Source organism: Artemia franciscana, chromosome 13 (assembly GCF_032884065.1).
Source record: "Artemia franciscana chromosome 13, ASM3288406v1, whole genome shotgun sequence".
Taxonomy (NCBI): domain Eukaryota; kingdom Metazoa; phylum Arthropoda; class Branchiopoda; order Anostraca; family Artemiidae; genus Artemia; species Artemia franciscana.
Genome location: NC_088875.1, coordinates 20,160,861 through 20,185,302, shown reverse-complemented (window position 1 = coordinate 20,185,302; position 24,442 = coordinate 20,160,861). Strand labels below are relative to the sequence as shown.

The 24,442-nt window shown below is 34.1% G+C and overlaps 1 protein-coding gene across 1 annotated transcript in view; it reads right to left on the bottom strand.

Annotated features, from left to right (window-relative positions):
- Positions 1 to 736: 736 nt before the first annotated feature.
- Positions 737 to 24,442, bottom strand: part of LOC136034629 (nuclear pore complex protein DDB_G0274915-like) — a 79,074-nt gene continuing 55,368 nt past the window's right edge. Inside the window, exons 6-8 of the mRNA XM_065715929.1 lie at positions 18,118 to 18,232; positions 12,013 to 12,181; positions 737 to 5,648 (exon numbers count right to left, since the gene is read on the bottom strand). Coding sequence (XP_065572001.1) covers positions 878 to 5,648; positions 12,013 to 12,181; positions 18,118 to 18,232 — 5,055 coding nt within the window. The 3' untranslated portion in view covers positions 737 to 877. The remainder of the gene's footprint in view (positions 5,649 to 12,012; positions 12,182 to 18,117; positions 18,233 to 24,442) is intronic.

The following is a 24,442-nucleotide window of genomic DNA, read 5'->3' as shown; positions in this document are numbered from 1 at the left end:
TCCCCTCGATGATCTGCGTCAATAGTATTTTTATTACTTTGACTTTCTGTTGCTTTTACGGAACCATATTTCGTGGATTCTTTAAGCATGGATATTGATGGTTTCTTATCGGATGTCGGGGCACTGGGGGTCTAAATGCTGGATTCAGTTGAGCTGCCTGCTGAATGGGATTTTCTATATTTTCACTTCCTGTTGTTGCACTATTTTGATAAGTGTTTGTTTTATTATCTTCGATGTATGTTGCAGAATTTTCTATATTAGATATAAACCCCTTTAAACTATTCATGGCTTCCCCTGGATGGTTTGCTTCAACGCTATTTTCGTTGCTTGGACTTTCTGTTGCTGTTTTGGTACCATCTCTCTTGGATTCTTTACACATGAATATTGATGTTTTCTCATCAGATGTTTTGGCGCTTGGTGTCGCAATGCTAGATTCAGCTGAACTTGTTGCTTTATCAGCATTTATTACACCTTTACCTTTTGTTGTTACACTAATCTGATAAGTATTTGTTTATTGTATCGGATATATGTTGAAGAATTTTCTGTATTAGATATTAACCCATTTGCGCTTTTGTTGGCTTTCCCTAGTTGATTTGGTTAGACAGTCTTTTCTTTACTTTGACTTTCTGTTGCTGTTGTGGTATCAAGTTTCGTGGATTCTTTAAACATGAATATCGATGTCCTGAATACTAGATTCGGTGGAGCTGCTTGCGTTACCATCATTTAATACACTTTTAGAATTTTCTGCATTATGTATTGAGCCATTAACACTTTTGTTTGCTTTCCCTAGATAATTTGGTTCAAGAGTCTTTTCGTTGCTTTGACTTTTTGTTGCTGTTATGGTACCAAATTTTGTGGATTCTTTAAACATGGTTATTTATGTCTTCTCATTGGATGTCGTGGCACTGGGAGTCTTAATACTGGATTCAGTTGAGCTGCTTGCTTGACCAACATTCATTACACTTTTACCTTCTGTTGTTGCACTAGTTTCATAAGTGTTTGTTATATTATCTTGGATATATGTTGAAGAATTTTCTGTGTTGGATATTAACCCATTTACGCTTTTGTCTGCTTTCCCTAGATGATTTGGTTCGACAGTCTTTTCGTTACTTTGACTTTCTGTTGCTTTTATTGTACCAAATTTCGTGGATTCTTTCAACATGGTTATTGGTGTTTTCTCATTGGATGTCGTGGCACTAGGAGTCTTAATGCTGGATTCGGTTGAGCTGATTGCTTTACCGACATTCTTTACACTTTTACCTTCTGTTGTTACACTAGTCTGATAAGTGTTTGTTTTATTATCTTGGATATATGTTGAAGAATTTTCTGTGTTGGATATTAACCCATTTACGCTTTTGTCTGCTTTCCCTAGATGATTTGGTTTGACAGTCTTTTCGTTACTTCGACTTTCTTTTGCTGTTGTGGTTCCAAATTTCTTGGATTCTTCAAACATGGTTATTGATGTTTTCTCATCGGATGTCGTGGCACCGGGAGTCTTAATGCTGGATTCAGTTGACCTGTTGGCTTTACCGACATTCTTTACACTTTTACCTTGTGTTGTTACACTAGTCTGATAAGTGTTTGTTTCATTATCTTGGATATATGTTGAAGAATTTTCCGTATTGGATATTAACTCATTTACACTTTTGTTTGCTTTCCCTAGATGATTTGGTTCGAAAGTCTTTTCGTTACTTTGACTTTCTGTTGCTGTTGTGGTACCAAATCTCGTGGATTCTTCAACCATGGTTATTGATGTTTTCTCATTGGATGTCGTGGCACTGGGAGTCTTAATGCTGGATCCAGTTGACTTGCTGGCTTTCCCAACATTCATTACGCTTTTACCTTCTGTTGTTACACTAGTCTGATAAGTGTTTGTTTTATTATCTTGGATATATGTTGAAGAATTTTCTGTATTTGATATTAACCCATTTACGCTTTTGTCTGCTTTCCCTAGATGATTTGGTTGGACAGTCTTTTCGTTACTTTGACTTTCTGTTGCTGTTATGGTAACAAATTTCGTGGATTCTTTAAACATAGTTATTGATATTTTCTCATTGGATGTCGTGGCACTGGGAGTCTTAATACTGGATTTAGTTGAGGTGCTTGCTTTATCGAAATTCTTTACACTTTTACCTTCTGTTACACTAGTCTGATAAGCGTGTGTTTTATTATCTTGGATATATGTTGAAGAATTTTCTGTATTAGACCCATTTACGCTTTTGTTTTCTTTCCCAAGAGGATTTGGCTCGACAGTCTTTTCGTTACTATGACTTTCTTTTGCTGTTGTAGTATCAAATTTCGTGGATTCTTTAAACATTGATGTTTTCTTATTGGATGTCGTGGCACTGGGAGTCTTAATGTTGGATTTGGTTGAGCTGCTTGCTTTACCAACATTTATTACACTTTTAACTTCTGTTGTTACACTGGTCTGATAAGTGTTTGTTTTATTCTGTTGGATATGAGTTGAAGAATTTTTTGCATTAGATATTAACCTATTTCCGCTCTCCATTCCTTCCACTGGATGATTTGCTTCAAATATATTTTTTTTACTTTGACTTTCTGTTTCTGTAGAGGTGTCAAATTTCGTTCCTTCTCCTTCATTCTTTCTTCTTTTAGACTTAGTTACGTTAGATTTTAATGTATGTTCATTTGAAGGAGTTATATAAATTTTGCCACCGAAGCTTGTTTCATTTGAAATATTTAATTTGCCGGTCTTTATTCTACCATTATTCTCTGTCATTGCAGGGGCATCTTGATACACCCTTTTCCTTTGATTTTCCATTGCGGTGGAACTTTCTCCGGCATGTAGTAAGGAATACCCATTAGGTGATATGTCTCTTGTAGATATATTGGAATTCGCTCCACTTACGATGATTGTTTTCTCTATATTCTCTTCATTTTGACTTTCGGTTGTGGAAGGGAGGATAGAAAGTCGTCCTTCCTTTTTGTCTTCTCTTTTTAAATTGTCTAGCGTTGCTATTGATGCATACCTTTCTGCTTCATAGAGAGAGACACCCATTGTTCTTCCACTTTGGAAGTATACTTCTTCAGCATTTTTGCTAATTTGACTTTCTATTATTATACTGAAATCTTGGTTAAGTTTTTCATTTTTGCTTACTTTGTTGGTAAAATTATCTACGGTATTTGGTGACGTATCTTCGGTTGACCTAGGGTTCTTCAGAGTCATGCTGGGTGCTGTGGTACCCTGAAAGTTTATTTTGCTAGTAATGTCACTACCCTTACCATATTTTGTTGCAGTGGTGTCGAGGTATATTTTTACTGGCGAATCTTCTTCTAATGTTGTATTTATTTTAGATAAATCAAGAGTCATATCTGTTAAAATATTTGCTTTGTAAGCATTAGCATTATTTTGACCTTCAATTACTGGCGTAATATCAATTTTTATTCTTTCTTTCTTCTTCGTTTCCTTGATTGGATCTTCAACGGTATATAACGAGACATTGACATCTTTTAACATTTTACTTTTATTTTCGTCGGCCACTGCTTCACTAGGATTGTTTCTTTTACCAGTATTTTCAATAGTTTGTCTAATTTTTTTTGTACTCCCACCTGGGCTTATAGTTTCTTTTTTGTTCATTTTGGCTGTAGGGGTCTCAGAAGTAGACTTTACCGTGTCTTTATTATGTAGCGCATTCAAGTTCCATCCACTTTGAATTCCTGTTCTTCCAGTTTTTTCATCAACTCGATCTTTCGTCGTAGCAACGGTTTCATTACTATTTTCTTCAGTTACATATTCTTTTTTTAAGGTTTCTATTGTGTTAGATACAGGATTCTGTTCCCCAGTCCCTTTTTGAAAGTCAGTTAAGCCAGTGTTTTTAGCCAAATCTTCTAATTGATAGAGTTCTTTTCTCCAAGCTTGTGGTGTTTTACTGAAATGACTATTTGTTTTTTCTCTTTCGGTTGCTTGCTTTTCTGAAACGTTTGCGGCAGATACAGTTGTTATGGTTGCAAAAGAAGCTATAACATTTGCTTCTCTGTGAATATTTGATTTCAAAGTAGTTTCATTGTCTTGTCTTTTTCTTATTTCTGTTGTACTCGTTTTTCCTGCTTGAACCTCCTGTTGATTTAAATTGACTTTTGTAGATTCATCTTCATTTTGAATTGACGTATCTTTCTTCTGAGCAGAAACTTTTTTCTGTGTAGAAATTTCAAAATCAACGTACACAGTTGCTTGAGTTGAATTTTCCAATAGAGGAACGTATTTACTTCCTTGAGCTTTTGCTTCTGTATGGGAGTGATGAATTGTTTTTTCTTTTCTGGTTGCCTCTTTTTCGGAGACTTGTACGGCAGACCTTGGTGAGATTCCATTTAATATTACTGTTGTGGGAGGTGCTACAACATGTTCATCTATGTGAATATTAAATTTTTGAGTACTTTCATTGTAATGTCCTTTTCTTATTGCAGTAATGTCGCTTGTTCTTTCTGTTGGACTTTCCTGTTGCTTCCTGTTTAGTTTTGTAGATTTATCTTTGTTTTGAATTGCTCCTCCAAAAGAGGTGCTTGCCCCTGTTGCTGCTGGAGTGATTACTATGTTAGTATTTTCTTTATCTTTTAGTTTGATTGTTTTGGCATTATAACGATTTGCTATTCCTTGTTGATTTGCCGTATCTCTTTGTTTTGGTCTTATAATAAAAGGTGGCGTATTTTCATATGTTGATATTTTACTGAGAGGAGTATCGATAGTTGATTCAGCTGACGCAACAAATTTACTGGTTATTTCGGTTGCCTGACTCTGGATGTTTTTTTTTGATACCATCAACGTGGTTAAATCATTTCGAGCTCCTTTGCTAAAAGGATCCATCGTTGCACCGCTCGAAGTTTTCACCACCGCACTTTTTACCAAATCCTCATATTTAACTGTTGTAGCAGTACCATCGTTTATCCTTTCATCTCCTAAAAATTCTTTATTTTTTACATCTTGGTTGCTTTCAATAAGAATGTTCGATTTTAAACTGGAAATAGCAGGGAGAGGAAATTCAACAAGGACACTTGTTCTGCCTGTAGTACCGCTATCTATATTTTCCCTACTACTTGTGATAAAATTATCATTTCTTTCTTTTTGGGTTATTTGATCTTTGAAACCACTTTTGGTAAGTGAGGAAAGACCAGTACTTGTAGTGCTTGTAAGAGTACCTCTTAAATCAGGGCTTATTTTATCTTGACGGCGTGGTGTTTCAGAGGCAAGACGGTATAGCCTTTTTTCTTGTTTCTGTTTTTCTTCAGTGGTTTCACTTGGGATATATGACACGTTTTTATTTTGTTTTTTATCGGAAGCAATAACAGTGGTTTCTGTCAAGACATTTTTTCTGTCAGGAATTTTAGTAACTTGAAAATCCACCTGTTTTAGTGTAGATAGATCTGAACTTGTTGCTTCAGTTTCTGCTCTGCTTATGATTACTTTACTGACAAGTGATGATGCTTTATTCTCCATTTTAGCGTAGTTCATCCCATCAGAATTAAGGCAGTCGTAAGAACTCTCTTTAAGGCTAATATGACATTCGCAGTTTCCAGGTAAGCGCAATAGATCGAGTTGAAAATATTCAGAGCTGCTTGATTCCATTGTCAACATCGTTTTGAACAAATGTGTCTGCTTGCAAAATCCTTTTACAAAGTTTGAAGAAGTTGACCTAAAATAAATAATAGCTAACTTTAGAATTATGATAAAAAATGAGCTTCATACTGATTAGCTTAAGAACTCAGTAGCCCAAATCAAAGCAGATTGAGTGCTAAAATAAAATCAAATACTAAAAAAAAATTGTTATTTGAATAAATTACAATTCGCTGGTTTAAATGGAAAATAACAAAATGTATTTATCCGGGAGAGTGAAACTAATTAAAAATAATTTATAACAGTTTTGCAGACGGTGCCTATTAAGAACAGGCTTTTGCCTATTAAGAACAGGATCATGCAGGCATGATCCAAACGTCTCTTTTGCAGGTTTTGTAAACTATAACAAATGTTCTAAATTTGAACCATCGGTCCCCTTAGAAATCGGTTTTTGGTATATAAAAAACTCACCATTACTTACTTTTCTCTCCAAGTTCCTAATAGTTAACAATTGGGGAGAGGTTTTTACAGAACGAAAGCATAGCTTCTCATGGATATACAAATTTTTACTATAGGTTTAGCCTTTGTCTATTATTAAACTTTAGGTGAACAGCTATATGTTCAAGTAAGGTAAATAAACTTACTTTTCTTTCTTTTGACTTCAAGTTGTTTATTACTCTCAATGATTGACAGCTTTTAGAGAGAGTGAAAGTATTGCTTTTATAGATATACCAGTTTTTTGTATACAGGTTTAGTCATTTTCCTGTTATGAAAGCCAATAATAAACAGGTGTATTTACGTGTAATGTAAATGAAAAAAAAAAACTTCTTCGTACTTTTCCTTTCAAGTTTTCATAGTTTTCAGTAGGTCTCAGGTTGTCACTGACCGATTGTCAATTTCTAGGCATTTAAAATCTGACACCAATTAAAAACCAAAAAGTACTTAAATAGAAGAGTAAGAACAATTAGCTCACATGCTTATATGCCTGTTTGTTTAAGGCGCACTAGCACACAAATGGCTAAACTTATTGCCAAAATAAGTAAATCTATGAAAAGTCATTATTCCATTCTATCCGAACCTGACATCCCTTGATAACTATAAGGTAATGGGAGGAAAAAGTATGAAAAAGTGTTTTTTTTTTTACCTTACATGTAAATGTGCCTGGTAATCCTTGGTCTTCATGACTGACAAACAGGTAAACATAGAATCAAAATAAGTGTATCACCGCATTAAAAATTATTAAAAAAAAACTTGAAAAGAAATGTGAGGAAATATATTTCTACTTTTTTGGGATGTTTAGTTCAGTTTCTCTGATCCGCTTAACATTTGCACGCGTTACACAGTGCGCAAGCGCACTTGTCAAAATTAGCCAGATCGGGTGGTTACTTTTTAAAATAACTATGAGACATGTTGACCACGGTCGCCACCCTAGCACCCTGGTACCTTACTAAAGGCGCATCTAACTAATAAGTGTCAAAAATATGCATTACACTTTTTTTATTAACATAATTAACCATTTAGAAAAATATTTTTAAAAATTAAATATTAGTGGAAATGGTCATAAATTTAAAGTAAAATCTGGTGATGATTAAAGTCCTAGTAAATCTTTTGAAGCTAAAACAAAGTAAAAATATTGATACAAAATAAAAACCACCCCGCCCTTACAAAAATAAAGATCTGTTCATCATCTATAAAAAAATTTGATTTCATATTTTCTACATAATTTTTTGCTTTTGTACTTCTGACCACTATGGCGAGTGATTTAAGCTTTGAACGGACAAGAAAATTGTTCTTGAACCTTCTTCTCAAGTCATGCATTCTTTATGACTATTGGTATAGGTCAAACTATTTTTTATGTCGCCCAACTATGTAGCATCACTTAGTAATTATAGTGGTACTGACGAGTAGGAAATAAGGATTAAGATACAATCATATATGTGCAAAGGCATAACATTAAATACTATTTAGTTAGGGGTATAAAAAGAAACACTGAACACAGAGGTAGAATTACAAAAAAAATATTTAAAACGATGATTTCGAGCGTAGACAATGAAACATTAACTAATCCCTGTTTCTTTTTAAAAATAGTGTTTTAAAAAAAACACTGCCAACTCTGACGAAATCTAAAATATTTACTAATCAAAATTTTGCTTTTCATAAAAATATAGCAGATCTTTTTACTTTTTAAAGTATTTTTACCTATTCAATTCAAATTTTTAAATCTCGATATGTCTGTTGAGTACAAAAATAAAAATTTGATATTCGGTTCAAATTTAGCATTAGGTAGGAACATTGTCCTGAAAAAACTTTGATTCATAGAAAAATGATCGTAGAAATATGATAGGACGGCTTGTAACGAGATAAGTATAGAAATTCTCAGCTATATATATAACAGTATAGACAATTTTATCGAAAAATATATGCAGTCTCTATATATAAAAATAACTATATTTTGTAACTGGTCGATATTGACAAGTGTTTATGTGTTTATTCTGAAGAATTTCTGAAGTAATATTGTACTTTTATTCTATTACCGTGGTGAACACAAGTGGTGAATTTTCTCTTTTTTCAACCTTTCATTGGTAAATGTTTTAAAAAAAATTGATGCCATTCCACTAGTTTAAGCTGGCAATTCAGAGACCCATATATACCGGCTAGACAAAAAAAATCAGCACATAATTATTTGCCTTTATTTGTAAAAAATTTTGAAAATAATTTTTTTCTTAAATGATTACTCCGACCTTTGAAAAAGTGTTTCAAATCAAATACTGAGTTTTAAGTGCATAACTAAATGAACCTTTATTGAAGTTCAGATATTTCTGAAGAGTCTGGCCTATAGTCTTATGTTTTAGGTTGAACAGAGGCTGTGATATGTCACGTACCACAGAGCTTTAATTAGATGAAAATAGTTAGTAAAGTGGCCAATATTTGCTAATACAAAACCAAAACGCAAACTAATAATATATTCATACTTCTCATGCCATTACATTCTATTATAAAAATCCCTCAAAAAACAACAATGTTGTAAAAATGCTTCGAAAAGAAGCAAACCCAAATTTTATGACAGCCAAAAAAAAGCAATGATATCAATTTCTTCGCCTCTGTGCCATAGCAAGACTCAAAAACAAATCTTTGACAGTAAAAAGTTGTTTAAATATTATATTTTTCAGTCCTGTTGGGACAGCGCAATAGTGAAATATTATTTCGACAGCCTAAAGTAATTGTGATTTTAAGTCTCACGTTCCTTTTAACCCGAAACCAAGATTTTCACTTCCCAGTTTGTTTTTGTGGTAATACGGAAAGATTCTCCTGATGAATCTAAATTTAATTAAATACTTTTAGGCGGTATGCCTCATCAGTAAAACACAACCAAGATCATACAAAGTAACTGAAACTTTGTTTCGAACTTGTTTGGAAAAAGAACAGTCTTAACAATTAAAAACTTGCTTATAACTCAAATGTTGAAAAGTGATTACAAAAATAGCTTTAAAGTGTTACAGTGTCCCAACCCCAACCGAAGCAAGCGGTCCCAAACCACGCACCAAATCCAACACAGCATTAGAGGGGAGCTCCCTCTGCCCCCATCTGGATCTGCCACTATTACGAATTGGTCTAGTTCTTTTCTGAATTTTTCTTATCTCCGCCGACCTCCTTTAGTCCCGGGGTCTGGTGCATTCCCACCTTAAAATTGCCTCTTGGAAAACCCTCCCCCATAAAATTCCCTCAGGAAAACATTCCCGTGATAAAGTCCTTTCCGGAAAATTATACCAGAAAGTTCCTCTCCACAGGAGAATCTCCCTGCCGAAATGCTCCCCCGGATACCCCCCCCCCTCCCTGAAAATTTCTTCCTCGAGTAACTTCACCCAAATTTAAAATTGAGCAGCCAAAGGGCAATTAAAACAAATAAATTGAACGAAGGAAAGCGTACATCAGATATATTAGAGGAGGGGCTGATGGTCAATGTGTAGGTAGGAGGATGTCTGGTACCTAAAAACAAGTATTTCAGCACAAAAATTGCCTGAATCTCCATAAGTCTTCAGATAATTATAGGAAGTGGTATTGGGAGATAGTGGAAATTAATCACTCATCTCCCTTCATTTAGAATGAGCCTGGACAAGGGTTTTCACCGCTGAAACCTGCCTTCTTATTGCGGAAAGAATGTTTCAGACATTGATTTTAAGCTTCATTCAACTAAACTAATTTGTTTCATATCCATAAAATAGTGCAATGGTTTGTACGCATCAGCTATTGGGAAGGAGGGTTTTTGGATCATTTGGCAGGGAAGGAGCGGGTCAAATACCTCAAAGAGTACACTTTAATGCAAAGAGATCCCAACTCTCATTGAGCCATCAAATAAGCATAGAATGAGTTCTAAAGAAGAGGAGGGGTAGGGAGAAATTGATATAAAAGTCCCTTGTGATTTCTGGAAGTGTCTCTGGCCTCAGCCTTTATATTGGTAATTGGGGGTGGGTATTAATTTTACCTCTATTGCGACAGTCTGTTTCTATGCAGCATAAAATCTTATATTTAGGGTTCTACCGGCACAGAGATTGAAAAAGGAAGACTATTCTTCATGAGCCTCGCCAACACTTTTCTTGGGGGGGGGGAGGGAGAGAATTCTAGCCGTAGTTTCGTTTTCAGTTATCTTAAGTTGTAAAATTTTCCAGAGGATTTTTTCGGTGAGGGGAGGGATTTTACGCAGTAGAAATCTCCATGGGAGAACTTTCCGCGATAGAAACTTACAACTGGGTGGTTGGGAGAGGGAGATTTTTGGGCAAACGTTTTCCATTAAGAGGGACGTCCAGAATGATCTTAAAAAAGATTAGATATTGAACGAAAAATGTGTTTTTGAATAGTAGCAGGCCAAAGAGAACCTTCCAGAGAATTTTCCATGGGAAAGGATTTCCTGGCATTATTTAAAAACTGATCAGGTATTAAACACAAAACAAGGTTTTCAACTAAAATTAAGGAGCAACATTACAACTTAGAATGAACATAAATTATTTCGTTTATGGGAGAGCCTTCCCCTCCTCAATATATCTCTGTTTACGCTAATCTTTCCCTTTTCATTTGAATAAGAAAATTGCTAAGGAGGGCAGATTCCCGGCACGACTTAAAAAACAATGAAAAATTAAGCAAACTAATACTTTTTTTCAAATGAAAATCGGGAAATTTTTCTAGGAAGAATGTCAGGTAAAATTTTTCCGGGGTGAGGAGAATTTCAGCGTGGAGGAAACTGTCTGGAAGGAGCACTCAGGGTTGGATATTATGAAGTATTTTAGTGATTTGAAAAAGTATCTTATTCCAATTAAAAAGGCCCTCGTGGTTCAGCAACTGTTCTTAAAGAATTGGGATTAAAAGTACCACTTTAGCGTAAATACCGGGGCTGAGGAGGAGCAGCCCTTTCATGTACGAAACAATTTCTGTTCGTTTTATATTTTAATGCTGTTCCTTACTTTCAATTGGAAAAACTTGTTATTTTTGTTTAATTGCTCAATTAATCTCGACTTTTTCTTACTGTTCACTCTTCTATAGGATAGGATCAGTTTTTAAGTTGTGTTTTTTTTTTACCACATTGATTTTCTAAATTCCAAGTTGAATTTCTCCATTTACAGACTTTTTTTTTACATTTAGAATTCCTTATTCGGTCGGCCGTGATGATTTATAAGAAATATAATTTCAGCTCATATTTATCCTAATTAAAAAAACGAAAGTATCGAACAAAAGAGAATAACACTATTCTTTTCTGAAGGCTGTACTAAAATCATAAGATAGTTCAGAGCCAAAGTCTAATAAAGAAAAATATCCAGCTTATTTTATGAAGTTTCCATCAATATAAACATTTTTACAGAAAAAAATTGCTGAAGAAGTAATCTTTAAAAAAAAAAAAATTCACAAAAAGGAAACTTTTCCTTATGGGGTGCCCTTTAGAAATGTCTCAAATGATATTTTAACATTATTAACAGTCTTAAAAATGTAGTCATTTTCCCACTTCAATGGTTTCAGTATAAAGCAGAAAAGACTTTCTCTAAGCCAAGAAAAAAATCATTCGTAACAAAACATTAAATAGTTCCACTGGAGAGGCAGCCAACTTTCCAACACGTGGCGTACCCAACAATGTTCTATTTCTTCTACCGAGGCATAGCAAACTTCTGTCAAATCACACTTCTTCATTTCACTTCACACAGGGTGCACTTCACGCTATATGTAACACGCTTCCAAAACATATGGTGAGCGTCATCTAGCGTGCAGAAATTTTTAAGGAGAGTAATTCTTGGGTCTTTTTAAATTTGAATACAAAATTAACCATATAGTATTACAAATCCCTGAATATGGGGCTTAACGATAATCTAATCTTAATTTTTGTAAAATTTGATGATAATATTCATAAAAGCATTGGATAAATGAAAATATCGCTAGTCTCAATAATTCTCATAACTTACCTGCATTTTCGATAAACGACAGGCTGAACTTGCTTTGGATGGTGTTGTGTTCCTTGGACAATCTCGACCCATTCACCTCGCAGTTCAGAATATCCGAATAGTGGAAACACTATTTTTGTCTCTATATCACAGCATGAGGTTGGTATATCACAATCCTTAACATTGAAGCCTATAAGATATTAAATTAGTGTTAAGTGTTCAAAAGATCTTACTCTGTTTTGAGCGTTCCGTCCATCTACTACTTTTCATTAAATTACACCCAAATTTCTTAGGCAGAAATTTCTTGGTATTTACTTTCTTCTAAATATGATGAACTTTAAAATTGAATAAGAATAATATTATACTGGTTTTGAATAGGCCGTATTACCAGGCAGAGCTGATTTGTTTGTATTATTTTGTGCAAAGCATTACAAATAATATTCAGCTGTTTTGCAAGGAGATACAGACAATACTACAGACACATAAAAATAGCTTTATTTTTGTGTTAGTTTGTTATTTAGCATAGTGAAGCAACGCAAATTAGCTGTTAGCTACGATGTTGTTTTAAATAAACTCTCTCTCTCTCTCTCTCTCTCTCTCTCTCTCTCTCTCTCTCTCTCTCTCTCTCTCTCTCTCTCTCTCTCTCTCTCTCTCTCTCTCTCTCTCTCTCTCTCTCTCTCTCTCTCTATCTCTCTCTCTCTCTCTCTCATGCTCTCTGTGGCATGAAATATGTTATGAAAGAATACCAAAAAGAAAATCGCGGAAAGCTTTAAAAGTGGTATTTCACCAACTTTGTCATTTCCAAATGTGCTCTAGTTTCAAATACTGAAACAAAATTAAAAGATTGAACAAACTGTTCTGAAATAGCTAAATTATTTTGCTGATCTCTAAATTACATTAATTTATGAAACTGACGCCCAAAGAGTAGCAGAAAAGGGGAATATTTTGGTAGGGTAAGTCTAAGTTTGATATTGCAACCAACATTAGCCCAAATATTTGTTGAAAAGACCCGAAACATGTCGTTGATTAATAGATAGCACCAACAACCACAGTCTTATGAAACCCCTCTGAGGTCAAGCTAGTAGCACATACACAAAGACTATGCGATTTTAGAATGATTGATATTGGTTTTTATTCAGTGAATGTAAAACTGATTCACCTTTCGCTTATGTTCTAATTTTTGTTTTGTTTTATTTACTCTTTACAGATTATTTAACAATATATTTCTGACATGCTTAGTAAGATATTTGTAACATGCAAATTTGTCTAAATTTGTTCTTTTATTTAGTTTGCTTCCCACTGATCCACCTCATTTTTGAACTCACCGAGGAAGCGAAAAAATGTGTTAATTCAAACGGTATATCAAATTTGCTTATGAATTAATTCTCTTTAAAACAAAATAACTTAGCAAGAATTAATAAATAAAAGTGTCTTTTTGATTGCTTAAATGAAAAAGAGCATTAAAAATTTTGTGTGTTTAACTTTATCAACAAAGACTTCTTTTGCTCAAAGAAGATTTCATTGTAAACAAATATGTAGAATTATCTTTTGGAGAGTTGTGTCATTCTGTAGAATTCTTTTGTTGATTTCTTCAAATAAATATTTCACAGGCACTTGCAACATTGCTGTAGCTTTTTATCAGTAACCCAAGATGCTCTGTGTCATGAAATATCTATGACAAAATACAAGAAAGAAAATCAGGTGAAATTTCTTCTCTTAAATTAATTTTAAAAACTTTTTCCATAAAAAAAGTTCTTGAAAGAAAAGTAAAGAGCTCCATTAAGCCAAGAATGAATAGAAATAAATTCAAAGTCTTCCAAGCGTAAAACTACAACAAATCACTATCAATAAATAAATGAAACTTACAACGAACAGAAATTACAATAAATAGCTGAGTCAAACTCAAAATGAGCAAAAATTGACATGAGTAGGGCTGATAAACGAACAGAAATTGCAACAAATAGCCGAGCCACACTCAAAATGAGCAAAAATTGACATAAGAAAGTCTGATAACCCCCATGCCTTCTCAAGACCGGAACATAATTTGTGCGCTTTACTGGAAAAAAACAAAACAAAAAACAAATGACCGTGGATTGTCAGTTTAATTGACATATATAATTATTTATTCCTTAAGGTTTTGATAATTTTTATTTATGAAAGTAAGAAAAGTGAAAATATTTAAAAGTATTTTTTTTCAGTAAAGTGTAAATTATTTTCTGATCTTGAAGGGCCATGGGGGATTTCTGCTCGTTTTGACTTCGATTCGGCTATTTATTGTAATTTCTGTTCGTTTTGAGATTATTTCATTTATTGATAGTGATATGTGGTAATTTTAAGCATGGTAGGGCGGTTCGTTGTCCTCCAATAACTTTCAGCTGTTAAAAAGGGAACTAATCCTTCCAATATCCAATGGAGTGAGTCCTATTCGAAGTTTCCCTGACAATTCTTTCGATACGAAGTCCACTGGTCTAAAACAACCAAAAAAAAAATGTATAAATAATATATTGTGCCCACATCACTATTTACTTAGACAGCGCTATTGCGCCAGCTATGATTTGAATTTCACAAATTATATCATTTCTGAAATACATTGTGCTCAAATACTGAAACAAGACTACAAGGTTCAGCTAACTCTTTTGAAAAATAAATTCATTTCAATTTACTTGAAATTTATTAATCAATGACACAAGTGATAAAACAACAAGAAAAGATGAAGAATGTCAATTTGTTCGCCCATTAACTTAAATTTTGTTCGTCCATTAGCTTAAATTTTAAACACGAAATCATGGAGTATGGGGTAAAAGGACTTATTTGTAATACATATGCCCTTAAACAAATCTTGTAACAACAACTGGTCCAATTGCTTTTGGTTTGAAATGACTGTTTTTACTTAAGATTAAGTGAAAATAGAAACAAAAGGAGCCATTTTAGGTGTTAACTACAGAAGGCTATGATTTGTGAGTTTGAACTGACTGACTATATGTCCTTTACTGTAAATATTGGGTCAGCTAACCAAAAAAGTTACTTACAGTTACGACAAAATTACTGATTAACTGAATGGTATCTTCACGAGATATAAAATAGTGGCTGAAAGAAAGGTACGCTGAGTATTAATTCACAATGCTTCAAACTTCAATAAAGCATTTGGAATATTTCCAAGAATTTTGGGGGAAGAGGGGCAAGTAAGTGGCGGTAATAATGAAGAGAAATCACGTCCAAATGGCTTAGTCTTATTTTTAAATATTGGAAAGGCTCCTAGTAATCAGAGTGGGGAAGAATATCTTGAGTATCTCCCACTTCCTCTTCATTTCAGGTGTGTCAACCCTACACTCGATTTACTTGTATCCACAAATGCCGATAATGCACTTAATTTAGTTGCATATAAGTAGCAGAACTATGCCGTTTTTGCCAAGTGTACTGCTCTCTGGGACACCGTTAACAAGAGCTCAAATGCCGCAGATGCTGTCAAAAAGTATGCAATAAACAGCTCATCGGGCCTGCGATAACTCGACGGAATACGAAAAATGTCACATCAAACGTTTGATGGATTGTCGCAGAATGAGAAGCTTCATGATGTCTATGATTAGCATATGGTCTGGATATCTCCCCAGGTGGAGGAGAACTACTAATTTTCTGCATTGTACCCTTCAATTAAGTTTTTTGAAAAGAAGCTTAAAAAGCTGAAAGATTTAGTGGAGAAAACATCATGGAAGAAAGACATTTTCATTCTAAAAAATATGTTGTTGCCACTTCAAGTCATCTCTATTTCAGACATAAGTGGCTCCCTAATGAGATTAGAGATATAGCTGTTGAATTCTTGGTCGAAGAGGTAAGAAAGATTGAAGACCCCAAATTTGCTAACGAGGTTCACAGAACTGATGGACACTTCGACAGAAGTTATGAAGAAACTACCATAAGCAACTCAGATAATAGTGAATATGTTGGAAATTTAACTGTATAATTCTTTCGTCTGCACTCGCTGAGCGGCTGTTTTCTGATGGGGGAGGAATCTTAACCCCAAAGTGGAAAATACTTGGAGATGCTATGTTTGAAAAGCTAATACCTTTGAAGGGAGCAAACAGGAAATCCAATTGAATTGTTCTGTAGCATTAAGTGATGAATGGGGCATTTGATAATGTCTTTACCATCTAGAAAAAGTGTTGCATAGAATTTACATGGAATTTGCTCTAGTAAAAATTGTGTTAATTGTGGGGTTCCCCAAGGCTCCGTATTGGGTCCTACTGAATTTTTATTCATGATCTGCCTTATTTTGTTAATGCCCTACTCAGAATTACATATTTTGTTGATAATTGTCCGAGTAAACCACATATCACTGTGCCCTTATTTGCGGATGACACAATGCTGGTATGTGTAGCCCCTAAGGAACAACTACTTATGGAAGCATTAAATGAAGCAATGAGCAGGATATGCACATGGCTACGAATCAATTACCTTGTTTTGAATATAGGTAAGTCGAATTTTGTTATTTTTTCTAGATCTCCGAGTTTTTATCATTGGAACACTGAGTTGATATCAGAACGGGAAATTATCAAACGTACACAATTCACCAAGTACTTTGGAATTAATGTTGATGAAATCCTATTGTATAAGGACCATGTGAAGTCGATTTCTAAAATACTGTCGCATAACCTAGGTATGATGCGTAAATTAAAACATATTTTCCCACCAAATATTTTACAGTTGTTATATTATTCCCTTATTCACCCGTATATTTTGTATTGTTCATCGATAGGGCTTGGTACTTTCCGCTCTTTACTTCGTCCAATCCGTGTGGTCCAGAATAACGCTATCCGAGTTTTTTTTTGTGGTGTAGGGAACCGTGAGTCGAAGTCGGTCTATAGTGAAATAAATATAAAGTCTGCAGCCAGATTCCATGATTTTTTTACTTTGTGTTTTTATATATACGTATCATAATGGGGGCCTTCCAAATTGTTTTACAGGTATATTTTGTGAGAGGTTAGAGGTTCACCAAAGCAATAATCGGATGCAAGAAAATATTGAGGTTCCTCGACTTGCTTCTAGTAGGTCTTCTTTTTCTCTTGTTTATAGAGCTTCCAAGCTTTGGAACAAACTTAGCAATGATATCAAGGATAATAGTAATTTTAACCAGTTTAAATATGATTTACGTGTGGAGCTGCTCAGTAGGTATGCTTTCGAAACAGACTAAGTATATTTTCAGTGGATTATTTTTCTGTATTTCTTATGCGTTGTTTTGGGGTCTAATATTGTAGTTTGTTTCGGTAAGTAGTCTCACGCTCTATACTATTACTATATTTCTTCTTTTTTTTTTATTTTAGCACATCCTCGCAAGCTCCGCTTCTGTTGTGCTATTATATAAAAGATGAGTATTTTCAATAAAATTGTTCTACTACTATTACTACTACTACTACTACTACCATTCTGATACTTTAAGTGGATTGCATTTTCATATTCTAAGAGCTTTTGTATATGACAATCGAAACAGAAAACAATCTCTGTTTATTCCGTTTTTGAAGTCCTGTTTCTGGTGATAGAAGTAGAAAACTGTTTCTATTGTCTTTTTTTCGATAGGTTTCAGAATCAGATATCAGAGTACAAGTATTTTACTTCTGAAAACTAGCACATAGAATAATCACAGTTTATATAGTACCGTTACCATAGGAGTTCTTCTAACAAATATCAGAGTGGAATCTTCCTGGTAGTCAATTCTTTGTGATAAATGCAAGTGGTATTCCTTACTGTTTACATGGCTCGTCTGGTCTTCGTCTATACCTACCGGAAAACTAATTAGATACCACAATTGTGACATGTGGATTATAAGTAAAACATCAGTACTGTTAATATACTTAAGTACTGAAAAACTTTAAAAAAATATTTATTACTTAAATAAAATTTAGGAGGAATACTTCATACTTATAATTAAGTAAAAGTTACCTGAAGTACTTGGCACTTGTACTTAAGTAAAAAGTATAAGTACTTTGCACAGGATTCGTCACAGTTGCTGCAACACTCCATGGAACTTTGGCACCGAAGGTCTATCTTTTGCTAGCATTACCAATTTAAAAATAGTTTTTAGCTATATAATGTCAATAATTCTTGCTGCTTTATCAAACAATGTACTCTTACCTGACATCTTCTCATTTTCATTAGTTCCAGCAACCAAGGCTTGAAGGCTCTCCATCAGGCTAATTAGATGCTTTTCTGTCTCCTCAAAATTACTTCTTCCCACCTCGTTTCTTTCCTGCAAATTAAATAAAAAAAACTTTTAATTGTTTTAAAATTTTTTTTTTAAATTTTAAAAAAATTTAAAGTTTTAAAAAAAACTTTAAAAAAAGCTTTTAATTGTTTTAAAAAGTAGAATTGTGGCAAAGAGTCAAACTTCAGCGTAAAGAGCGAGGGATTGCGGAGGGGACAACCCATTTCATATACGGAGTAATTTCTGTTCGTTTTAATTTTTAATGTCGCTCCTTACTTTCAGCTAAAAAAATTAGTTCTTTTTTATTTAATTTCTGAACGTTTTTGAATTAATTCATGTTTGGTTTTGGCTCTCCGCACATAAATTATTAAAATGAAACTTGTATATTAATTCTTTTTTTGGCTAAATGGCTTTCTCTTAGTTTTGATCAGACGATTTTGAGAAATAAGGGGTGGAGAAGGAGGCCTAGTTGCCCTCCAATTTTTCGGTCACTTAAAAAGGCAACTAGAACTTTTAATTTTTAATGAACGTTTTTATTAGTAAGAAATACACGTAACTTAAGAATTAACTTACGTAACAAACTTTCATAACCTTATATTTTTATTATGTATACGAGAGGGTTTGTACCCTCGTTAATACCTCGCTCTTTACACTAAATCGTAAGTTTTGTCCCAATTCTTTAAGAATGACCCCTGAATCAGAAAGGCCGTAGAATAAATAGTTGAAATTACTAAAAATACTTTAGCATAAAGAGCAAGGTATTTATTTCCTCCTAAATACCTCGCTCTTTATGCTAAAGTATTTTTAGAACCCCTCATATGCGTAATTATCTCTGTTCGTTTTAGGTTTCCATGCTACTTCTTCCTTTCATTTGAAAAAACGTTTTCATGTTTATTTTTCATTGTTTTCTTATACTAGTGCTAGAGAACCCTACGCCCTTTTCATTGAATTTTTCTTCCCTCATGACAGATTCCTCTAAGGAAAGATCCTCCAACATAGCCCCCTCTCCCCAGCCCCACCCCCAAACAAAATAAAATCCCCCTGAAAACGTCTGCACACTTCCCAATAACCATTACTATGTGTAAACACTGGTCAAAGTTTGTAACTTGCAGCCCCTCCCCCGGGGATTGTGGGGGAGTAAGTCTTCCCCAAAGGCATAGTTATTATGGTTTTTGACTACGCTGAACAAAATGGATATCTCAGAATTTTGATCCGTTGACTTTGGGTAAAAAATGAGCGTGGGAGGGGGCCTAGATGCCCTCCAATTTTTTTGGTCACTTAAAAAGGGCACTAGAACTTTTCATTTCCGTTAGAACGAGCCCTCTTGCGACATTCTAGGACTACTTGGTCGATACGATGACCCCTGGGGAAAACAAAAAAACAAAAAAACAAAAAAAAAAACAAATAACACGCACCCGTGATTTGTCTTCTGGCAAAAAATACAAAATTCCACATTTTTGTAGATAGGAGCTTAAAACTTCTATAGTGGGGTTCTCTGATACGCTGAATCTGATGGTGTAATTTTCGTTAAGATCCTACGACTTTTAGGGGGTGTTTCTCCCTATTTTCTTAAATAAGACAAATTTTCTCAGGCTCGTAACTTTTGATGGGTAAGACTAAACTTGAGTAAACTTATATATTTAAAATCAGCATTAAAATGCAATTCTTTTGATGTAGCTATTGATATCAAAATTCAAATTTTTAGAATTTTGGTTACTATTGAGCCGGGTCGCTCCTTACTACAGTTCGTTACCACGATCTGTTTGATACGACGATTAAAATATGAATCTTCGAACATATAAGTATCCCATATCCCTTACAGACTTCACTTAAAAAATAGTGAACTAATAATAATTTCCTTTAATAAATTATTTTTTTTTCAAATCAGATTTTGTAATTTCCCATTTTGGTTGTAATTGTTGTGTTGGTGAGTTGTACGCTGGGATTGGACGTCAGGGGCGTTATTTGCTATAGGGAAGCTGAAGGTGGGTAACTGGCTCTCCCAAACCTCTGTTCGCCCTTTCCCCTCAAAGAGCCCACTTCCCCCTGCTGAAATTAAGTTTCTTTTAATCTAGTCAGAAAATCTAAAAGTGTTTTAATGTTTCATGAATTTAGCGTATCTCAAGAATTTCTCAACATTCAAATTCTGTAGCAATACATGTGCATGGGAAAAAGGATGGCTTAGGAATATTGAATTCTTTTCCTAAGATTGACCCAGAGAACTCCCTGTAGAAAAAATATAATAAATTTTCTTAGTGACTTCAATACTAGATAAATGTTGCGATCTTTTATTTAGATTAAATAAAAAAAACAAGTTTTTTCAACTGAAAGTAAGGAGTGACATCAAAACTTAACAGGCACAGAAATTACTTCGTATATGAAAGAGGCTGCTTCCTCATCAACGCCCCGCTCTTTACGCTAAAGTTTGACTCTTTCTCTCAATTCTTCTTTCTAAAACAGTAAAAAACTTTAGCGTAAAGAGCGGGGCGTTGATGAGGAAGCAGCCTCTTTCATATACAAAGTAATTTCTGTGCGTTTTAAGTTTTGATGTCACTCCTTACCTTCAGTTGAAAAAACTTGTTTTTTTTATTTAATTTCTGAACGTTTTGAATCAATGCATGTTTTGATTTTGGCTCTCCGCAGAGGAATAATCAAAACGAAATTTGCATATTTTTTTTTTGGCTCAATGGCTTTCTCATAATTTTGATCGAATGATTTTGAGAAAAAAGAGCGGGGGACGAAGCCTAGTTGCCCCCCGATTTTTTTGGTTAATTAAAAAGGCAACTAGAACTTTTAATTTTTTACCAATCTTTTTATTGGTAAAAGATTTACGTAACTTATAAATTAGCTTACGTAAAGAACTTTTGTATTCTCATGTTTTTATTACATATATGAGAGGATTCGTTCCATCGTCAGTACCTCGCTCTTTACACTAAAGCTTAAATTTTATCCCAATACATTAAGAATGGCCCCCTGAATCACAAAAGCCGTAGAATAAGTAGTTGAAATTACCGAAAATACTTTAGCGTAAACAGCGAGGTATTAGAAGGAGGTGAGCCCCTCATATGGGTAATAATTTCTGTTTGTTTTAAGTTTTATTGCTGTTCCTTACTTTCAGCTGAAAAAGCTTTTTCACTTTTATTTTTTAATTGTTTTTTTTTTAAATAATGCTAGTAAATCCTGCTCTCCCTTCATGGAAATTTTCTTTTCCCATTACAAATTCTCGAAGGAAAGTTCCCTCAGCATATCCACCTCTTCTCAACCCCTCCCCCAAACCAAAAAAATCCTCCTGAAAACGCCTGTATACTTCCCAATAACCATTACTATATGTAAGCACAGGTCAAAGTTTGTAACTTGTTGCCCCTCCCACGGGGACTGTGGGGGAGTAAGTCGTCCCAAAAGACATAGTTATAAGGTTTTTCGACTATACTGAATAAAATGGCTATCTCAGAATTTTGATCCGATGACTTTGGGAAAATAATGAGCGTGGGAGGGGGCCTAGGTGCCCTCCAATTTTTTTGGTCACTTAAAAAGGGCACAAGAACTTTTCATTTCCGTTAGAACGAGCCCTCTTGCAACATTCTAGGACAACTGGGTCGACACGATCACCCCTGGGGGAAAAAACACAAAAAAACACAACAAAACAAACAAACAAATAAACACGCATCCGTGATCTGTCTTCTGGCAAAAATGCGAAATTCCACATTTTTGTAGACAGGAGCTCGAAACTTCTACAATAGGGTTCTCTGATACGCTGAATCTGATGGTGTGATTTTCGTTAAGATTCTATGACTTTTAGGGGGCGTTTCCCCCTATTTTCTAAAATAATGCAAATTTTCTCAGGCTCGTAACTTTTGATGGGTAAGACTAAACTTGATGAAACTTATATATTTAAAACCAGCATTAAAATGCGATTCTTTTGATGTAGCTATTGGTATTTTTTAAAGTTTTGATTACTATTGAGCCGGGTCGCTCCTTACTACAGTTCGTTACCACGAACTGTTTGATACGAACAGATCCTAAATCACTAACAGTAAGGCTGTAGTGAAGCAAATAAGGTTTCAGGAGCAAAATTTATATGACTAAAAATATCCTTACAAGAGAGTTTGAAATGAGGACAAAGGAAAGCTGTTGTACTTAAAAGACTCTTTGGTCTTCATCTTTGACTGTATCTTTTTAAAAGGATAAAAACTTCATATAACAGATAGGAGCATCTTAGCTTTTTGCATGTAATTAGACATGACTTTATTAAATAATATAAGAAGTACATTTGATTTTTCAGTGAATAGAAATTTCCTGTTAAAAGTGTGCCGCGAGTTTAAAAGCCTTAAAGCAAGTCTTAAAAAGTTCAGTACATAATAAAGACGCATATTTTATATAAGGACTTTTCTCAGAAAAGACAATTTTTCTCACAAAAGAAAGAAATAAGAACATTTATAAAAATAAGACAAGTTCAAACATTCCATGCAAAAAAGAAGTAGATAACATGAACTTAAATGTTTAACATCATAAATCTTTTTTAAAGAGTATTCACAGTTGCAAACAACATGTGAATGTATTCTTAGAAAAAATAGGAGCATGATTTAAACTTAATATGAGCAGAAAGTGTCAGGCTGTCAAGGATGGTTGACAATATGCAAGAGGTAAGCTTAATTCCACCACTAAAATCCTTAACCATAATTAACCATAGTTAATTCCTTAACCATACTGCCGCTTGAGCATTTTGTCTTCAATTTTCTATTTCATCGATGATTTTTGGATCCCCGCGATAAAGTGTCATTGCAAATGTATCACTCATTAAATTCTATCACCGGACAAAGTTTTATTGCTTCTCGTCTATTCCATCTGTCAATAAACACAATTTTTTCTGCTGTTAAAAAATTATCGTCTCTATCTGTCACCAAACAATGTGTTTTTGTTTTTATTTGACTTTGCAAAAAGTGTCGTTGTTTCTATATGTGAATGAAATAAAAGCACATCGTTTTTCAACCACAGTAAATAGTGGCATTAAAACTTAGGACACTGAGAAACTTTGCTATGGTTCAGAGGGTAGCAAGCCCCTACTCCCACCAATCTTTACACTAATATTTAACTAGCAATCTCCTGAAAACATTTTAAAGTGCAATAAACATAGATACCTGATACATTTGCTGGTATTTTATTTACTGAAAGCCTTTCAAAATATCTGATTGGATAATCTAAGGCTTAAACACAAAAATGAATAGCCAGGACGTTTTTGATAAAAAAGGAGTGCGGAAGGAGGCTTAGTTGCCCTCCAGTTTTTGGTTACTTAAAAAGGCAACTAGAACTTTTTATTTTTCTACGAACGTTTTTATTAGTAATAAATATACGTAACTTACAATTTTCGGTGTACTGTGAAAAAAGAAACGTGTCGACTTGCTTTTGTGACACATCAATGACTCATGAGGCCATGACAGAACAGGTTAAGCTTTAGCACAAGAGGTGGTGCTTTTAGTAAGCGACTACCCCCTAACATTTACGACAGTTTCTGTTTGTTTTAAGTTTTGATGCTGCTCTTCACTTTCATTTGAAGAAATATGATATCTACTATGCCACAATTGTTTTATTGTTAAGTTCAGGACAACCCTAAATAAGAGGGACTCCAATTTCTCCCTTAAATTTAACATACAGTAAATTTAAGAATGGGCCCGATGGGATGGAATTCATAAATACAGGGGGCCCTAGTTGCCTCTTGATCACTATTGTTCCTTGAATGAGCACCAGAAATCGTGATTTTTTTTAAATGAGAGCCTTTCCAAAACTTTAATAGCCACAAAGTCGATCTGACTACATCAGTAAAAAAAAAAAAAAACTTTGAATTTTCATATTAAGAGACTAAAAGTTGTGACCAGGAGGGGGGGGGGAGTTCCGGAGGATTTAAAGTTTGACAGTAGACTTTTGAGCAAAATCACATCACTTTTGTAAGGTTCTTTCTTCCTTTTTTTTCTAAAATTATACAAATTTGTCTCTGCTAGTAATTTTTTATGGCCACCTTTAAACTTGATTTTAACCTTTAAAATTTATGTGTTTAGAATACACAGATAAGGGAAGTTTTCAGGTTTATATAGGATCGTCTCTAAACTTTCTCCTTATAGATTTTTGACTGTTTTTAGCAAGGGTTTCTTTTACTTCCAGGCCATTACCACGAATTGTTTCGTTATAACCATCAAATTGAACATTTATGAAAATGTTGGGGCAGAAGTATCAAATCTCATCTATAAAAGAGGAAAATAT